This window comes from Eptatretus burgeri, chromosome 8 (genome assembly GCF_056783735.1).
Source record: "Eptatretus burgeri isolate ZD-2024b chromosome 8, Ebu_testis_v1, whole genome shotgun sequence".
NCBI lineage: Eukaryota > Metazoa > Chordata > Myxini > Myxiniformes > Myxinidae > Eptatretus > Eptatretus burgeri.
The window spans coordinates 103,844,100-103,864,519 of record NC_140968.1 but is presented as its reverse complement, the minus strand read 5'-3'; the positions used below and the strand labels follow the sequence as shown (position 1 = coordinate 103,864,519).

At 44.9% G+C, this 20,420-nt stretch overlaps 1 protein-coding gene across 4 annotated transcripts in view; it reads right to left on the bottom strand.

Moving 5' to 3' along the window:
• The window catches only part of COL6A2 (collagen type VI alpha 2 chain), a 138,589-nt gene that overhangs the window by 63,965 nt on the left and 54,204 nt on the right, over positions 1 to 20,420 (bottom strand). For all 4 annotated transcript variants that reach the window (XM_085893373.1, XM_085893375.1, XM_085893376.1 and 1 more), the window contains exons 23-25: positions 18,466 to 18,528; positions 18,119 to 18,181; positions 17,739 to 17,774 (exon numbers count right to left, since the gene is read on the bottom strand). In XM_085893373.1, coding sequence (XP_085749499.1) covers positions 17,739 to 17,774; positions 18,119 to 18,181; positions 18,466 to 18,528 — 162 coding nt within the window. The remainder of the gene's footprint in view (positions 1 to 17,738; positions 17,775 to 18,118; positions 18,182 to 18,465; positions 18,529 to 20,420) is intronic.

Genomic DNA, 20,420 nt, shown 5'->3' with positions numbered 1-20,420 from the left:
TTGTGGATTTTGCAGTTTACTGTGTGAGACATAGACCGCGAATATGCTCACCATAACAGTCAGGAGGTGCGTCTGATTACAAATGACGAATGTGGTCATCATTGGTTAGAAATTAGTTGGTATACTGTCCTGATGAGGGCAAATAAGCCCAAAATCCCAATAGGGAGCTCCGTTTAATTGATGTTGACCATGTAATCTTTGTCTGTTTGACAAAGTCGCCGGGCTGAGGCCTCTGGGTTGAAGGTGACGCTTTGGTGTGGACTTAGTCCAGTGGAGATCGGGGAGTACTCGTCACACTCCACATGTTTTGAGATTGATATATATATATATATATATATATATATATATATATATATATATATATATATATATATATATATATATATATATATGTACTAGCAGGGATACCCGTGCTCCGCACAGGAATCCCGTGGATGACGGCGGGTCTGAAGGAGTATATGTCACAGTTAATTGTAAAATTGTAGAGGCTGCCACCATTATTATTTTTTTTTTCATCACCACTATAATATTATATTTTCCCCGCCATGTTTTATATGCAGAAGACTCGAGTTCAAAAATGTTAAGATTTATTGCCGCATCAGATAAAAAAACCATAATGCCTCAACAATGTGAGGCTGGTATCATGTCATCATTTGAGATTTATACGTCGGGCATAACGACTTCATTTATACGTCGGGCATAACCCAGCCTGGCCCAGCGTATTTGATTTATTTACGTCTGTTATCCTGATAAAAAATTATGTTATATTATGTATACGAAGTTACAATGTACCTACGCCCATAACCATTCTATAAAATATCTACATAGCCCATAACCATTTAATTATAAAATATTATACACATACGCCATACGCCATCACCATTCTATTTATATCTGTAATATGTATATATACAAACCGCCACCACCATTTTTTTTATTTCCCACCACCATTTTTATTTTTCACCAGCAACATGTATTTCCTTCATCGCACATCCTATTCCCGTTTATGAAATAACTGAAGTCGCTCAATAATTTTAGTGGACTGCTCGAGGATTAACAATATTTGATGTCTTTCCCTCTGGGGCCAATATGTATAAAGCCTCCGATGATCCCACTCTGGAGCATCCCACATATAGCTGACCATGGGAAAAGCAAGGAGTGGATAATTCCAGCCCTGCTACTTTCAATGACTGTCCTTGTGCCATATTGATAGACATCGCAAAGCACAGGCATACAGGAAATTGAAGTCTGTTAAATTCAATCGTTGAATTTGATGGAATGAGTGGAATTCGCGGAATGAATACATCTTCTCCTTTCGCACATTCTGTCATGATAGTGGCCTCAATTACATGTGGTAGTAGTCTTTTCACAATCAGTTTAGTTCCGTTGCAAAGTTTTGGTGCATCTAGATGACGTAATAACATAATAGGGCATCCAACTTTTAACGACAGATTGTACGGAGGCAATCCTGGTAATTCCAATGAGTTTAGAAATTCTGTGGGATAATGTATGGCTTGCTCAGTATCCAGTGTGGTGTCAATAGACTTGTGACTATGTTGTTCGCCTGTAATTACTTGTAATAACTGATGGTTTATTACACGGACTGTTTCATTAAGTGGAGCCAGGATTGTTCTTTCACAGAGCCACTGTATGTTTTTGTAATTAGTCGCTAAATTGGCATACACATGAGCCTCTAATTCTTCCATAGATGAAACTATTGTACCACAGTCATCAGGAATAGATATTACATCATTTGTGTTTGGGATTTCACCATTTCCAAGTTTGAGAAGTAATTGTGCAAAATTGCCAGCATCTAAATCACCATATAATTTGACCCTCATATTTGTTGTTAGATGGATAGTTTGTACGAATGTCCAGAGGTATGAAGATTTTATACTGGCTTTCATTTCATCAACTGGAGTGCCACGGGGTACTACAGGTAAAGTTTGTCTGAAATTGCCAGAAATAACCAGCGTAACTCCACCTATAGGCAGGTCTACTCGTCTTAAATCTCGCATAGTTCTATCTAATGCTTCCAATGCATCCTTAGGCGACATCGTACCTTCATCCCAAACTATGAGGTCGCAATTCTTCAGCACTTTTGCTGTTTCAGTTTGTTTGCCAATGCCACAAACCGGACATTCCATTGTAGCTAAGTCGAGAGGCAATTTGAAAGCAGAATGCACTGTGTGGCCACCTGAAAGTAGTGTTGCGGCTATACCGGATGAAGCAACGGCTAATGCGATCTTTTTCTGGCTCCTCATCTTAGCAAGCAAAAGGTTGAGGACAAATGTTTTGCCAGTACCACCCGGGGCATCCAAGAAAAATATCACACCACTTCCCTCTTGGACCGCTTCAGAAATCAGTTGATATGCATTACTCTGATCCTGTACCAGAAGCGGCTCATTGTCAGAAACAAACTTTGCGAGAGTATCTGTGTTGTAGTCTGTTTCACGGAACCATTCTCTACTGATGGTTGCGCTTTCAGACCTATTAGAAGAGGGAAGTCCCCACTTAGTTAAATCTTTCCCACTCATGTATAATAACAAATCTTCAATGTATATCAGAGCCTCATTGTACATATCTGGTGTGTACTGGATGTCCTCTTGGGGATGTTCTCTTTGGACTCTTGTTTTTTACATCCTCAGACAGGGCCTCTTTGTGAATGTCCCATAGGATCTTGGGATCTGACATCTCACATGCAATTATCATAATAGCAAATAGATACCTCATGGTCGATGGGGATTGAGAAACAGTTGCCTCTTCAAACGTGGCGTTCCAATGGGCATCATCTTCTCGGAGTCCGAGGAGATTGCAAGCCTCACGGAATGTGCTGCAAATTTGCCCGTCCACTGTTCTCAGGTCTATGAAACTCACTGGACCTCGTTTCACATGCAGCAGGAGGTGGACGCAGAAACACTCAAAATTATTGGGATGTACTGTGTACACTCGACCCAATGCATCAGATTTGTAAATACCGGGATATCCTGGAACTTCTGAACCTTGCTTCCTCCTGTTCCAACGTTTCTGACTCGAGTTCCAAGTGATCTGTAAAATAAACTCTCTGTCCATTCTCAAGGTGAATTGTCAGGTGAATAACTGGAGGAAACCTGCCAGTAATGGGGAAGTTCAATATCCTCCATATGGCTTCATTGCTGCATATATATCGACCATTTTCATCTTTTTGAACCTCGTTGATGTCGTTTCTCTCAATGGTTACTATGGCTTGATCACTGCCCTTGTGAATGTATTTGATAGCTTTTACACTATTCAGTACTCAACGTTGATATGGGCATTGAAAATAGTGGAGAGTAATGGGAGATATGGAACTATCCATTTGTTATCAACAACGACGGGTTCAGGAATACCGTGAACTTTAACCGTTGTTTCAAATCCACCATAATCAGGTGCCCGCCTACAATACAACGGATATCCATCTTTATCCGACTGCGTTTCTTGGAGCAGTTCTCTGGGGAACCTCTTTCCACATTTTCCATTTCTCATGCAGGGTGCCTTGCTATTTATTACCCCACATGGACCATGGATCAAATGACGTTCCACAATAGCGTACAAAAACGGATCCTCTTCTGGGTTGGGCAATTCAGCGTGAATGACTGAGTCAATCTGGGTGGGTCTAAGTTTTTCTCTGAGCCAAAAAAGGCTATGTACGTGTGGAAGACCACATTTTTGCCATTCTATGGTATACATGAAGGCAGCAACAGACCCACACACGTTAAAATTCGTCATAAGATCTATCAACAGAATGACTTTCCTCTGAAAGACTCTCGCTATTAGATCATGTCGGTCATGTGAGACTTGTCCTGGTAATAGTTCTTTGACAATTTCTGGCCACTGAGGATTACAGGTTAAAGTTATGAAAATGTCAGGTCTTCCAAAAGTTCGAACATAGGTCATTGCATCTTGAGTGTGTTCTGCGATATACCGTGGTCCACCAGTGAATGATGATGGTAATATAACTAATTGACCAACATTTGCATGGCCGTCATTGGTTAGAGAATCACGGAGATGTATATAATCAGCCAAGCGTAACTGCTGCTGATGAGTTCTGATGAATAGTAGTCGTTCAGACTCAATCTTTGCATACATATCAACTATATACTGGTGAAACAGTTGGCGACAAGGCAAAATAATATTGAAACTATTTTGCCTGTTCATGACTCTGTATGCATAGTAATCATTCACAGATACTTTTTTTCCAACATTCATTAGTCCGGTCGTGGGATTGAACTGCCATATTTGGAAGCAATAGCCATCTTCTCCTTCCCAGTTAATCAACGGGTACTGCAGGGCATCATGGGAGCGGTGTGTCTCGCTGATTCTCTGCAGTTGGTCATTTCTGCAGTGTATGACAATGTCACGCCGATTGAATTATTGCCCAATGATGACGATGGCCACTTCATTTACTTGTGGGGTGTTGTGTCTTCTCTCATGCTCTCCAGCAGGAGTTCTATCAGCATGAATTACAACCCTCATGTCTTCACTGGGAGCCTGTTCTAAGGCTGTTTTGAAACTTCTTACGATGTTGTTAGTTTCATGCAACATCTTTTGCAAGTCCAAAACCAACTCGAGACGGATATCTTCAACAACGCCACACATACGTTGAGCTTCCTGATTGTGATCGCCCATGAAATAGATCTGAAGAAACTTCGGTTCTTCTCTGCGTTGTGGCAAAATGTCCCCGGCTCGATGATATATTTGCCCACAAACCTTAAACGTAGGGAAGTAGCCCGGTAACCTAACGTCTTCAGCTCCAAATGATGTCATTTGGAAGCATGAGTTATACCTCCTGATATTGCCTTGGAAATGTTGCGAGTGGGCAGATGTTCCATCCAACAGAGATTTCAACGGTTCTGGTGGTTCGTATATATCAGTGATTTTCACTTTCCCTCCACTGCAACACATACCAGGAGGTTCTTTCTTGAATTTTCTTGCCCCACAATGACGGCAGATCTCATCCATCCCACCTATTTGAAGTATAGGGATCAATTGATACTGATTATGCGGTCTATAGTTAAAGGCTTCTCTTTCCATTTTCAATGATTTGAAAGGGCCGGTTCTATTGGCAGCTGAATGCAACCGTTTGCTTCAGCGTCGATCGTCCGAGACTTCAGGCAGCTCTGCTGCTCTCGCTGCTGCGGTTGCTTGGCGATCGCTTCTGCGTCGAGCGTCCGTAGCTTCAGGCAGCTCTGCTGCTCTCGCTGCTGCGTCGAGCATCCGTAGCTTCAGGCAGCTCTGCTGCTCTCGCTGCTGCGTCGAGCGTCCGTAGCTTCAGGCAGCTCTGCTGCTCTCGCTGCTGTGGTTGCTTGGCGATTGCTTCTGCATCGAGCGTCCGTAGCTTCAGGCAGCTCTGCTGCTCTCGCTGCTGTGGTTGCTTGGCGATCGCTTCTGCATCAAGCGTCCGTAGCTTCAGGCAGCTCTGCTGCTCGCGCTACTGTGGTTGTTTGGCGAACGCTTCGGCGCCGAGCGTCCGTAGCTTCAGGAGTCTCTGCAAGCCGAGCAGCTGCCGAATGCGACTGGTCTCTTTGACGCCTTGATGTCGTTTTCTCTTCGGTCTCGACATCTCGTGATGCTCTCACAGTCTTCGCGTGTGGCGTTTTTCTCCCAATGCTGCTTCCTCGCTTTTTAGGAGGCATCATTAATTTATTAAAATTATCAAAATATTACTATTATGTATTGATGTGTGGATCAATTTTATGTGTGGTGGTTGTGCTCGGGGCAACTCGTTAGGGGACTATCCCCTACAACTCAGGTCGCGGGAGTCCTCGCAAGGGGATCCGCTGCCAACTGGGGAGGCCAATTAGTCCCGGGAGCCGTGCGACGAAACGCACGGGTCCGGCTCAAAAAGTGCGGGAGTTCCAGCGATTTTCACTGGGGTCTGCGGGAATGAGCACAACCAACCTTTTGCCACTATACAAAAGTAAATCGTCACTCTATTTTAGCACAATCTCCTGATAGAGGTACTGGTCCTATTGCTGAGGTAAATGCTTGATGATGAGGAATGGATGCGAAATGGATGAGGAATTGGTGAGGATTTGATGAGGAAACCTGCTTGATGATGAGGAATTGCTCGGGAAAAATATCTCCGCTTCAATGAAAGTGTATATTAGAAGACCTCTATTGATGTGAGGCAGCATGTACTGAGACTGATGAACTATTGTTCTCAAGGAAATGTGTATAATAGACGATCTCTATAGGTTTTTGTTGATGTAAATAAGACCTATGATCGTGTATCAAATACCATGGACGCCGTATCGTCTATATTTGGCGAGGAAATATAAGACAGTCTCTGCATCGCATGTGTACGTATAATATGAACATATTGGGGTGAGGCAGCGTGTATTGATTCACCACTGTTCTCAACGAAAAGTGTATAATAGCGAACGTAGTGAGCTTCATACTCAACGTGTGCACATGAGAGAAAAGGAAACAACACAATACTCTGGCAATTTGGAATCCGTGTCATTGGCTATGACCCTTTTGCTTCCGGTTTTTGTCATGGGGAATGATGCATCCCTGGAGATAAAGGCATCGTCGGAGACATGAAAGACCCAAATATCAGACATGGTGTATATTTCCTCTACTGATTTTAATAAAGATAACTCCCGCATCATCAAAAAATAATTTTTAATCGTGATTTACATTATTTGATCGCTGATCCCGAATCCAGGCCGAAGTGACGTAAAAACGTTATACATTAACAATAAAAATGTTTTTTATAACCATGGTTATAACAATAATGAACTAAGAAAATGTTAATAAAATATGACTTACAGATGATTATTATATCATTATACGGTATAATATACATACGGTCATTTTTGCAAGTGTGTCGAATGCACAAGTCATAAATCAGAAACCGGGAAGTCGGAAGTCATTGTCTTCAATTGACTATAGTATTAATTTCTCATTCTCTAGCAAATTCCGTTAGTCCCATGTCAATCGGCTGAACTTGAAAAATTAACGTTACGCAATCAGGTGATGACGTCATAATTCGGAAACCGGGAAGTCGGAAGTCATTGTCTTCAATTGACTGTAGCATTATTTTTTCATTCTATTGCAAATGGCGTTGGCCCCATGTCAATCAGCTGAACTTGAAAAATTAACGTTACGAAATCAGGTGATGACGTCATAATTCGGAAACCGGAAGTCGGAAGTACAATTCTTTTACATCGGGACACTCGCGGGTACATGTTCTGTCAGCATGTGAAGTTTGGTGAGGATCAGTCCAGTACTTTTCGCGTGCATAGGTCACAGAGAAACACACACACAGACAGACACACTTTCAACTATATATATATATATATATATATATATATATATATATATATATATATATATATATATATATATATATATATATATATATAAATTTTTTTTTTTCAGACACACGTCCTGGCTGTTAGGGTGAGCATTGCTGCAGATTATGCCTCACTTGGTAAAACCGCATCATTCACAAAGAACAACTGTCCATCTGCCACACAGATGATTGTTCCTGCTAATGCAGTGGTTTTCAAACTTTTTTTAGTGGCGACCCAATTTCAGAACCTCTCCACATCGCGCGACCCAAAAGATTTAAAACCCAATTCATAATATATAAGATAAGATTTCATATGACACAAGAACATTTACTGTTTACTTTATTCACCATTGTCATGTTTTCATAGACGAGTAAACGGAGAATAGCCGACAGTATCCAAATAGTACAGTTGAATGTTTCATAAGTTTAGTCCGAATGACATTTAGATACATCAGTGAGAAGGATGAGCCTGTTTTTCAGAAAACAACTTCTCTATTCGTGGAGAAGTAGATGACAATGCCAGGATCATATCATGCTCCATTTCTAGGCGATTTCTGTACTTTGTTTTAATAACCACCATGGTGGAGAACGACTGCTCACAAAAGTATGATGAAGGATATGGCATGAGAACCTTAATGGCGTGCCATGACAAGGTCGGGTACGACAGCAGCATTTTGCACCAGAATGCCGACAACAAATTCGTCCGCGCAAGAGCCTGCGCTCCTGAATCCTGCTAGAGCTGTACAAGCTCTTCCTGTGCTGCATCATCTCGAGCATCTAACAGTCCAGTGGAGCCGTGAAAGGGTCCCGAACCACAGAAAAGGACTGCACACCAGCTCAGGGAAATAGTGCTCGAACTGTTCAATGAGTGACTGAAGGTGACGTGCTATCTCCCCAGAAAGACTGTCGAGCTCAGTATCATAGTACTGGCAGGTCGTTTGATGCTCCACCAGACGGGGGAAAAGGCTGAAGCACTTAACAGCTACCTTGTCTGCCAGTAATTTTAGAGTCATCAGAAATCTGCTCATTTTGTCGTGAAAAATCATGAGGTTGGCATCTTTGCCTTGGAGGGAGCGGTTGAGGACATTGAGACATTCAAAGATGTCAACGAGATAGCACAGTTCTGACAGCCAAGAGTGCGACTCAAGCAACACTACCCATGCCGTTTTCCCTTGTGTGCGTAGGAAATCCTTCAGTTCATGTTTGAGCTTGTAAACGCGCAGAAGAAGGTTTCCTTGAGATAACCATCTGACTTGAGTGTAGAATAGTAAATTCTTATGGTTGGCATCCATCTCCTGGCAGAATAGCCTGAATAAACTAATGTTGAGGGCGCTCAATTTGATGTGATTCACCATTTTTACGACTTCTGAGAGCACGTTCTGCAAGGTTTCTGGCAAAGTACGAGAGGCAAGTGCTTCTCGGAGAATCATGCAGTGTACCATGGAGGTCTGAGGAGCCACCTCAAGTAATTTAGCCTTGAATCCAGAACGCACTCCTAACATTGCTGGCGCGCCGTCTGTTGTAGAACTGAGCAACTTTCCGAAGTCCAGATCAGGTCAGGTCAGGTATGGGAGCATGTGCCAGAACAGCACGTCGCTGCGTCCACTTTCCGCCGGTACTCCAGGGGCCTCCGTCTGGCCATCCCCCAGGCAGATGCCAGGCCCATCCCCATCTCCTTGAGATGATGGTCAACCTGTTGCAACCATGAGGCAGGTGGTCGACCCACTGGCCTCCTCCACTCATGAGACTCCCTCGCTGAGAGAATCTGGTGAGCAGGATCAGAGTCAGGAAAACGAGCCACATGTCCATACAGCCGCAACTGACGCTCACGGACTATGCAGGTAACAAATCTCATCCGAGCCTCTCTCAGCAACCGCTCGTTGGACACAAAATCTGACCAGCGATAGCCAAGGATTCTCCGAAGAGACCTGGTACCAAAGGAATTAAGTCTCCGTCTCAGATCCTTGGTCAGAGTCCAAGTCTCGCACCCATAGAGCAAGACTGGAAGTACCAAGGACCTGAAGACTCGGACTTTCGTCCTCCCGCACAGGTACCGGCAGCGCCACACCCCATGATCCAGTGAATCCATGACTCCCCAGGCCCGACCCAGACGTCTATTGACCTCTGACTCGCAGCCAGCAGAGACATGAATATCACTGCCAAGGTAAGTGAATCTCTCCACGACCTCAACATCCTCACCACAAACAGACACAGACAGGACAGCAGCATCCAAGATGTCACCGAAAGCCTGGATCTTAGTTTTGACCCAAGAAACCCGTAATCCCAACGGCTCCGACTCCTCATTCAGCACCTCGAGGGCCCCCAAGAGGATGTCTAAAGTCTCCACAAAGATGACTGCATCATCTGCAAAGTCAAGGTCCGAGATCTTGACATTCCCAAATGACGCACCGCAACTTGATCTCTCCGACATCCTCCCTAGAATCCAGTCCATACAAGTGCTGAAAAGTGTGGGGGCAAGTACACATCCCTGACGAACTCCAGTAACAACTGGAAATAAGTCAGAGATGGTACCACCACACTTCACAGCACTCTCAGTACCAGAGTAGAGTTCAGACATCAGATCGATCAGTTTTGGTGGCACTCCACGAAGACCAAGAATCCTCCAGAGGACATCCCGATTCACTGAATCGAACGCTTTACAGAGATCAACATAGGCTGCAAGCAGCCCCTGCCGAAACTCTCGTCTGCGTTCGGTGAGGACACGAAGTGCAAGGATACGGTCAATCGTTGACCTCTTTGGTGTAAAGCCTGACTGCTCTGGACGCTGGTGCTCAAGCAGATGGTGGCGAACCCTATCGAGAATTATCCGAGCAAAGACCTTGCCTGGCACTGAGAGCAGCGTCACCCCTCGGTAGTTGTTGCAGTCTTGGCGATCACCCTTCCCTTTCCAGAGAGGGACAACAAGGCCCGTCTTCCAGTCAGTTGGGATGATGCCTGTGTTCCAGGCAGAGCACAAAACTGCATGCAACGACACGAGTGCAGCATTTCCACCAGCCTTGAGAAGTTCGGCATGGATGCCACAGATCCCTGGAGCTTTGCCCCGTTTCAACTGGTTCACCGCAGCCCGTGTTTCCACAAGCGTAGGTGGACCACAGTTGATTCGAGGGTCAGCAACAGGGATTGTAACACCCTTGACGTCCAACTCGACAGTTGGGGGATCAGCCTGGTACAACCGCTCAAAGTAACCGGCCCAGCGGGCTTTCACTTCAGACTCCTCTGTCAAGAGCCTACCACTCTCTGCTCGAACTGTAGTGCTCCGAGGGATGGGCTTGGATGAACGTAATGCGTGAATTCCCCTGTAAGCGGGACGAGAATCACCTGTCCACAGGTGATGCTCTACCCCCTCACAGATTCCTCGCACATAGGCCTCCTTGTCCACCCTCAGTGCACGTACAGTTTTACTCCTCAGCTCCCTGAACAGCTCAGCTCTGCCATTCAGCCTGGCCCTGCGACTCTGGTCAATGGTATCCAGTGTCCCTTGAGAGACAAAGTTCTTCTTTGCCCTGCGGTGAGCTCCAAGGCATCCACCAGCAACATCAAGGACGGTGGTCTTGAAGCCGCTCCACAACTCTTCAGGACCCCCCAAAGCACCCAGACCCCCCAAGTGTCCACTCAGCCTGTTCGCAAACTCCTCAGCTACTCTCTCATCCCTGAGCTTGGCAACATCCAGCCTCGGCTGGGATGGTACCATTCTCCAGGATTTAAGGTGCAGCTTTAGAGTTGCTACAACAAGCCTGTGGTCAGTATTGAGGAACTGAGCACTCCGGTAGACCCTGCAGTTCTGGATCATCCTCCAACGACCGTCAATGAGGACATGGTCAATCTCCTTTGCCACACCGCCAGCGTTGGAATACCAAGTCCTGCGATGAGCTTGTGGGCGCTGAAACCATGAACCGGCCACCCTAAGTCCATGACTTCTTGCAAAGTCAAGGAACTTAGTGCTATTCTGGTTCATAGTTCCTGACCCATGGGGACCAACACACACCTCATAACCATCCCTATCAGTTCCAGTCGATGCATTGAAATCCCCCAAGACTAGAAGTGTATCTCGTCTGGGGCACTGATCAACCACAGACTCGAGTGTGGCGTAGAATGCTTCCTTCACGGTGAGATCACTCGCCTCAGTCGGAGCATAAACAGAGACCAGGGAAATGACACCTAAGGAGTGACGAATCCTTAATCTCATAATATGCTCGTTGACCGGTGTTACCTCAATTATCATTGGGGTCAGCTTATTGGACACAGCTACAGCAACTCCTTGGGTATGGTAACCATCAGAGCGACCAGACCAATAGTAGGTGTAACCACCCACCATTATCTCGCCGCAATCCGGTCTCCGAACCTCAGAGAGAGCTGCAATCCCGATGTCCAAACGCTTGAGCTCAGATGATAACAGAGACAGGTGATCATCCTCTCTTAGGGATAGGACATTCCAGGCACCCACCCGAAAGGACCGCCTCAGGTTAACCCAAGGAGACCGCCGTCTGGTGCACGACACCTCAGCACCACTCCGACACACTCTCCCGCAATCTGACCCAGGGATGTTACCCCGTGGTTTCCCTCCTATCAAAGATTGGGGGTCCCGAAGGCTTTGCCCCAATCCCGTCATCCGGTGAGCTGCCCTGTGCAGGGAAGCTGCACAGGAGGTACTCCCACGGAGTGGGTTTTCAGATTTTTTTTCGTTTTTGCGTTTTGCGGAATGAAGGGTTTCACGGTGGCCGGAGTGCAAATCCTGTCACCAACCTCCTAATAAGAAGTTACCCAACTGCAGGAGGACGTCCGCAGACATAGTTGGGCACTAGATATGGATGGCCGTTGGCTCACAAGGAGCTCCTCCGCCCTTTGACAGGTTTTGTTTTTAATCCTGCTGGGTGTCCATATCCAAACACCCTCCTCACCAGAAAACCTGGTGGGGGAGACGGTTTAGTCGCCGACAACCCGACCATGGAACAGGTTAGTACAGGTTTACATGGTACCTGTAGCAGGTCACAGATCAAACCTGACCTGACAAAAACAAAAACCAGATCATGGTCACAATAAAACTGCTCTACCTTCCCAAAAATGTCCTCGCCTTCGGTGGTGGCCTCCAATGGTTTGATCAGCAGAGGCTCATCGACAAAGTTATCAGCCTTGATGAAGCAGACCCAGACGATGAGTTGCGTGTACGATGCGATATCAGTGGACTCGTCCAACTGTATGGCGTGCTACGGCGATTCCTTGATCTTCTGTACGACCTGAGCGGTTATGTCCAGACTCTTATCTTCAATTCTGCATTGGATGGTGTTGTCAGAGAGGGGTATAACTGCCAGTTTCTTTGCCGCTTCCTCTCCAACCATCAGAGATACCATGTCCTTTGCACATGGCAGCACGAGTTCTTCCGCAATGGAGTGAGGCTTTTTCGTCTTGGCAACATGGAGCGACACTCGATACGAGGCCTCTAATGCCCGAGAATTGGTCTGATGGCATGTACCCTCTCTGTCAAGACGCGTGTTCTTGAGTGCAAGAAGTTTCCTCTCAAAGAACGCTCTCTCCTTACCCTGATAAGTCGCATGTTTTGTAGTCAAATGCCTCTGAAACTTATTTTGTTTCATAGACTCGTAGAAAGCACTTTGAAACAAATCACACACTGAGGCCTCTGTGCCCCACTTTTATCCACCACGTAGTAAAATCCAAGGTCCAGAAGTTTATCCTGGTAAGAACGTTCGAGATTTGTTGGTGGCCGGTGCTGCCATCACAAATAAGGTCTCGAGTCGTACGTGGAGACGTGAATAGACGTTAATGATAGAGTCAGAGTCTGAGTCTGAGAGGCCGTGGATCAAACCACTAATTTCCCGCGAAAATGAACCACCCTTCAGCGAGCCCGCGCATCAGCTGGATCCCATTCCAAGCATCATGTTGCGCCGGTTCCCATACTTTGAACGAACCGTTTATATTACATCCCGTAAAAGCGAACACCGATCGAAAATAGACAATTTTTTTCGCTGCAAGCGGACGCCCGCGACCCCACGAAATTTGCTCGGCGACCCCACTTGGGGTCGCGCCCCCGGGTTTGAAAAACCAAGTGCTCATGCAAACCATTCAACCAGAATGCACATGATGCGATCAGTGGGTAAATCAAAACATGTGGAGTGGTCAACATGAAGGTGATTGGTTACACCTGAGCTAATTTACAATTGCTATTTTAAGAGGGGTGGACACTTATCCAACCGAGATATTCTAGTTTTGTATTTTAAATGAATTTTCTGAAATTTGTAGAATTTGCTTTTCACTTGGAAGTTGTGGTTTCGGAGTGTAAATAAAGATGGAAAAAGTTTGATTTAATGAAATTTAATTCCAGGCTATAAAGGCAACAAAAGGTGAAAATTTTGAAAGGGGGTGTAGACTTTCTATAGGCACTGTAGATGGGTGGCTGTTGAGGGTATGACCCATAATTATGGTTGCTGTACTAACGGTAAGGTAACGCCTAACCAAGTAGCAAAAACCATGCTTGACTCGGCGGTTGTAATCGGCGACCACGGTTGCCGAGCAACCTGCCGGACCGCACAGTTATCTGTGGCTGGCGGCCTCAGGACCAGAATTCAGGTAAAGGTCCGAAGAACTCCCTCATGATGAGCTCAGACCCCGGATACATAACAATATATATGTATATATACAAAATCACAGTAAGCCTTATTAAGCTGCCATTTTGTTTCGGCCTGCTCAAAAATGCCTGGACTTGGGGAGCAGGCTGTATCGGTTTCTGTACGATGAAGTGCTCAAAAGATTTTTTTTTCACTTTCCTCACTCATATCATCGAATGCCTAATCTTAAGACCTATGAATCGCCACTTACATTGCTTTTGTCGGTGCCATATTTTTCAGGTTAGGAACTTGGAATGATTTTATGCATCATATGATGCAATTTTCCACAATGGCCTCTCAAGGACTAAGTATATAATCAAAATCTGTTTTCGGATTTGAGGATCAGAGCTCGTGGACGAATTGAGTATCAAAATCTGGAGTGCAATCTGAAAATTGTAAGAATTTAGTGATTCTTATAACAAGCATATTTACTTTAAGTGAAGCAATGGTCCTTCCTTCTCCATATTTACACAAGAAAAAGTGAAATTTCCAAAGCATCAAACTTAACTTTTTCTACTGTTCAGCCAATTCTATTGAATGAAGAAAAGATTTAGGAATGTGCCCAAAGTATAGCTTCATTGAGTGCAACAAAAATAACCAAGCAGCGGGACAAGTCCGGCTGCTGGGTTGGCGCGAAGGCTCCCGGAGATGCGAACAATGGGTGTGGCAACCGTGGCTGGGTTTTCCATGGGGAAATTTCTCGAGTTCGGAAGGCAAAATTAATTAAATTAAAGATCAAATTAAAAGAATGATTAACATAACGGGAGAATTAGAATGAGTTAAGCAACGGGACAAGTGAACGATGTATTCAAGAGAGAATTGGAAATTGTTTTCAAAGGCTGCAAAGCAATGCTTGCTAAAAAGAAAAGAAAGCAGTGCAGAAGACTATCTTTTTTGTATCCAAAGTTGAGACTCATGGAAGAGCTAGTATACTGAACGGATCAAGATGTAACAGCCAAAACAGGACGCAAAACACGTGCATGGAGAAGGAAACTCCACGAAGGAAAAATTGGAAAATTAGTGGGGATTTGAGTGGGGTTCACGACGGTAAAAAGAGAAGATGATGGTTTTGGATTGGGGATGACGTGAGATGGCAGTGCACAGCTGTGTTGAAGACCTGGAAGGAAGAATGAGATTGACGAGGATGTGGAAGCGCCTTCCACAGGTGGGAAAAAATGAGGAACGAATGAGTGGAGGTAAGCAGTGATCCTGGATTTGGCTAGTTTTACTAGAACAAGGTTGATGGTGGACCGTGTGAGCCCTGCAGAAACCTGGTGGGGGGGGGAGGGGACAAAGCATGGAAAGCAGAGTTCTATAGCAGAGGGTTCTATAGCAGAGTTCATGGCAGAGGGTGCAAGACAAGAAAGGAGACAGTGGAACACAGAGAGACCACCGACCTGTCTGTGATGGCGCAGTGGTAGCCCCATCGACTCAGCCTCAGTGTGGGAGATTCCTATTATCATGAAGGCTTTGGTTTCCACAGCTTCAAAATGAACAAGATGTGAGGCAGGGGAGCCAGCCCAGAGGGGGAGCAGGACTTCATCAAGTTGCAGTGAAGGCCTTGTCGGTGGACAGGAGTTCAGGTGTGCCAAAGAAGGACTGTACGACGGAGGATGCCCAGTCGGCAGCTGGCTTTGGGGGCCAACGTTGAAATGGGGTTTGTCCAATAAAGATCATGGCTGATAGTAAGACCAGGAAGTTAGAATGACTCAACCTCCTCAAAAGGGTTTTCAGAAAGTAGATGGGGGTTTTTGCTTGACAGTCTTTTCAGAGGGAGATAGTGAGACTGTTAGATTTGTCAGGATTGTCCAAGTGTTTGACCATCTTGTGATTTTTTTTCTAGGTCTGAAGAGAGAGAAGAGGCTGCAGCCTTCCTGTCTGAAAGATGAGGGACATCATGGCAGAGGGTGTAGTCATCAGCAAAGAGATAAAGAGGATTTTCCAGAGTTAGGGAGATCTCTGATGAAGATCAGGAATAGGACTGGGCCAAGAACAATGCCTCGGGGTACTCCAGCCTTGACAGGGAGAGGAGATGAAAGGATTCCGTTGAGTGCCACACATTGGCTACGAGAATGCAGGAAGTCAGTGATCCATGTGTGGAGTGGGCCTTGGATGCCATAATCAGAGAGTTTGGAGAGTAAGGAAGGATGCCAGACAGTACCAAAATCATGAGATATGTCCAGAGAGATGGCCCTGATCTCATGGTGACATTGAGAGCCTCCATCCATTGTTGGGTGAGTCGAAGCTGCATGTCCCAGGTGGAGTGACCTGGTCTGAAACCAAATTGGTGATCTGAGATGAGGCTGTTTGAGAAAAGGAAGGCATATATGACATAAATGACAGCGTGAAAACTGCAATGATGGATTCCATGACATTGCTGATGATTGGAAGTAAGGCCTAAGTCACATTTGCCACGGCGGCCGTGGGGTCTCCAAAATCTACGGCCACTAGCAATTATACGGCGGCCGCTGTATTTCCACGGTCACACAATGTAGCAGTCACATATGTTTTTATTTTTTGGGGAGCCGCACGGCGTATTTAGAAATTGTGGAGACCGAAAACGTGCGGTTGCCATATGGTCTTTGATTTGATGTCGCACGGTGACCTTAAGGGGGCCCTGCGGCGGCCATATAATTTTCAAGGCAGATGCAAGGTAGCCTCAAGGTGCCCGCAAGGTGACTGCAGGGGGGCCCTCAGGCGAACGTGCGGCCAGACGGACGGTAACGAGTGGGTTCATTTTTTTATTTTTTTACCAGTTTTTTTTTTTTTCGGCTTGTCGAATTGCTACGGCGAACGTAGAAATGAAAAAAGTTATAACTCCGCGTTATAATTCCACGGCGACACCTACGGCCTGTAAAATATAGCCAAATGGCGTAGGGCCACCCTGAGGCCACCGCAGAAACTCTGCGGCCGCCACACGTTTCTGTCAATTTAGAGGGCGTACGGCCACCATATCCTCGCCGTAGAGCAAATGTGACTTAGGCCTAAGCTGATAGGTTTGTCATTTAAGGGATCAGTTTTTGCACTTTTATATGTAATGCAGTGATGTTGGCAGATTTCAAAGTAGATAGAAGATGACCTAACATAAATGACCCCCTCTTTCTCATACTCTCCACTTTCCCTCTCCCCCCATCTTGCTCTCTCCCCCTCTTTCTCTTTCCTCCTCTTTCTCTCTCCCACCCCTCTCAGTGTTCCTGTGAGCGAAGCGATGGGTGGTATTTGCTCGTACCACCATAAAAAAAAACCATAAAATATACACTGTACAGTGTACACACAAGTATTCATACACACTTTATTTACCTATCATAATCATAATAAATCAAGTAAACGTTTCGATTTGTCGGTAGTAGCCAAATTGCTTGCATATTGGCAACAATCTTGGATATCAATGTTGTTCATGAAGTTTCAGATTCTGGAGAACATAAGATGTTAGTTATCTTTTGTAAAAAAATTAAAATCCTAAATCCAAGATAGCCACCAAGTCTTTGGACCAATCAGCTTTATTGAAGGATATCAACGAGATTTCATGGCTTGAAACAACCTTGTGAGGTGTTTTGTTCGTCGTTGAAGCAATTATGAGAAAAATGTCTCCCAATAAATGGTGGAATAATAATAATAATAATGATACAGTAATAATAAAAATAATAAACCATAACAAGAACAATTGGTTTCCAGCCACACTGTTTGTGTATAACCATAAATCAGAAAATGTTTTTGTAGTTTTTCAAAGAACACTTTCAAATGAAAACCAAACTTTAACAAAAAAAATCACTTCATACCGTAATTCCAGGATCACCAGGAACTCCGACTGGTCCCTGCAAAACAGTCATTCCCATACGTACTGTCAAACCACCTTGTCTAAACATTCACCTCCTGTATTCATGACATAGTCGCATGAGCACAGCAACGCAGTTTTACCGTGTAACAGAATTCGTCAGAACATAATCAGAAAAAAATAAAAAAAATCTGATTCAAAACCAAGAAACCATCATTAAATACCAGAGCAGGCAATTACCAGCTCAACTGCCACCAGTTCAATTGCCAGTTTTAAACCCCAATGAATTCCCTTCAGGTTCCCTCTTATTCAAACTGTATCTGCAGAAGGGTGCGGGAAGCATTGGAAGCGCTGGAATGACCGAGCGAGACATGAACAGCTCACCGGCATGCCCGAAGGACCAGGTGGACCTCTGTCTCCAGGTTGACCTGATGGTCCCGGATCTCCCTAAGGGGAACATTGGGCATTTTAACGAAATAGTTAGACCGCTATCATTTCAAAAGGGACCTTTTAATCAGGTGAATGCATCAACTGGTGGTACTTGAAAGAATGTGATGTTTAGGATCCTTTGATTTTATCTGGATACCATACATTGCCAAATCATTCAACTCTCAATGATTGCCATTGAAAATGAAACCTTTACAGTACATTCTGTGAACAACAAAGAGCATAACATTTAGGAAAAATAAATAAATAATTAATTGTTTCACAAACAAGCAAGAAAAATTCACCTTTTCGCCAAGCTTTCCTTTCACGCCAGCTTCGCCTTTAGACCCCGTGCTGCCTCGCAGGCCCTAGACCCCATGAACCAGCACAGTTAACCATGAACCAACGTTTATAAAGGATGAATGAACAGCAGGCACAATGTTATGTATAAATAAGTTTTACGACTGTCAATGTCTCCTCCAGCGGGATGTTGCAGAGGTAGCACACTTACCTTTGAGCTGTTTCATTCGTGACTCGACTATGACATGTCCGATTGGTGCTTCACAGACAGCACAGTTCATCACAAAGCGCGCCGTCCCTCGGATGGACGTTTAGTCGGGCGTCCCATCGACAAGCATTTCCTGATGGACGTTAAATGTCCCGTGTTGTCTTTCTTAAAGAGTAAGTGAGTTATCTCCAACACCCCAAACAAATTAAGAATTCCTGTTCTTAGCAGGTGCAATCAAATGTCAGGCCGCACCAGACAGTTTATGAATGACTTCTACCTCCTGAGGCAAGAAGGTGAAATTTATTGGGGCCAATGAAGAAGTAGTAGTAGTAGTAGTAGTTCTGTCATGTGTCTCATTACACTTATTAAATCACACAATAAACCCATTGGTGTCGACGCTTCAATGGAACCCTCTCTTCCTCTCTCCCAGTGGAGGTTTGAGTTGCCGAAAGCAGTGTTTTGGGCCCAACCTTGTTTCTCATCAATATTAATGACCTATCTTGATGGTCTGGTAAAATACTTTCTTCCTTTTTGCACACAATTCCACATTGTGTCATACAGTGCTGCTAAGGAGACTGAAGCTGTCTCACCTCTGCTGATAATGAATTGATTCGATGGTGGTAAAATAAATGGACCATATCCTCAATGTTGGGAAGAAAAGAAAACAAAATCAGTCTCACCCTATTGCCCTGGAATGATCATCAAATGAACCCACATATCCATTTCCTTGGTCATACACTCCTTGACCTCAGTCTTGAACTTGTGCTAGGCCTCACCATCGGCCCTGACCTTTCCTGGCCCAACCATGTAGCAAACCACATAGCCTCCAATGTCAGCCACAGACTTGGCATACTCTGTTGATCCACTGTTTCCTTGGAAAATCAAAACTACTCATCGCCGACAAGCTCCGTGTCTGTAGTTCAATGGAGTACTGCTCCCCACTCTGGGCTAGCACTCGAGCATCACAACTGTCTCTCTGAGATTATATGGAACGTCAAGCTCTCAAAATTATTGGAATCTCCCGTGATGAAGCCAAACCCCAACAGCTGTTGCTCTAACATCGCAGGCAAGTCAGTGGTCGCTGTTTTCTACCAGTTGTTCTTCAACATTGCTCTCTCTCTCTCTCTCTCTCTCTCTCTCTCTCTCTCTCTCTCTCTCTCTCTCTCTCTCTCTCTCTCTCTCTCTCTCTCTCTCTCTCTCTCTCTCTCTCTCTCTCTCTCTCTCTCTCTCTCTCTCTCTCTCTCTCTCTGCTATTTCAGTCCTCCAACCCTCCCACACGCAACACCGGGATGCACTCGTTCTTCCAGTAACTCCCTACTGGTTAAACTTCCAAAATCTAGGCTGACTGAACACTTCAACTCTTTATCCTCTCTTCTCCCATCCATGCAACCTCATTCCAGAGGCTGTTCTATCTCAATCTTCCCTCCAGGGCTTCATTCAGGAAGTGCACCATTATCTCTTGTCATCCCCAATTCTGACCCATGATCTTCATTACCCCCATTAACCCTTCCTAACCAAACCATCTTAGTTGCTAGTTTCTTCCCCTCCTCCCTCTAATGTTTTCCTGTTCATTAATTCCCTTGATGTTTGGCCCACTGTCAGATCTACCTTTCTCTTCCATGAGTCTCACTCCTGTAAAGAATGAACAATTGAGTTCCTCAGTTGTTTTTTTACCTTTTGCGTATTGATTATTATCTTTGAACGACCAGAAGATTTGAATACAAATCCTTAACACCTCTGCTGCCTTCAACT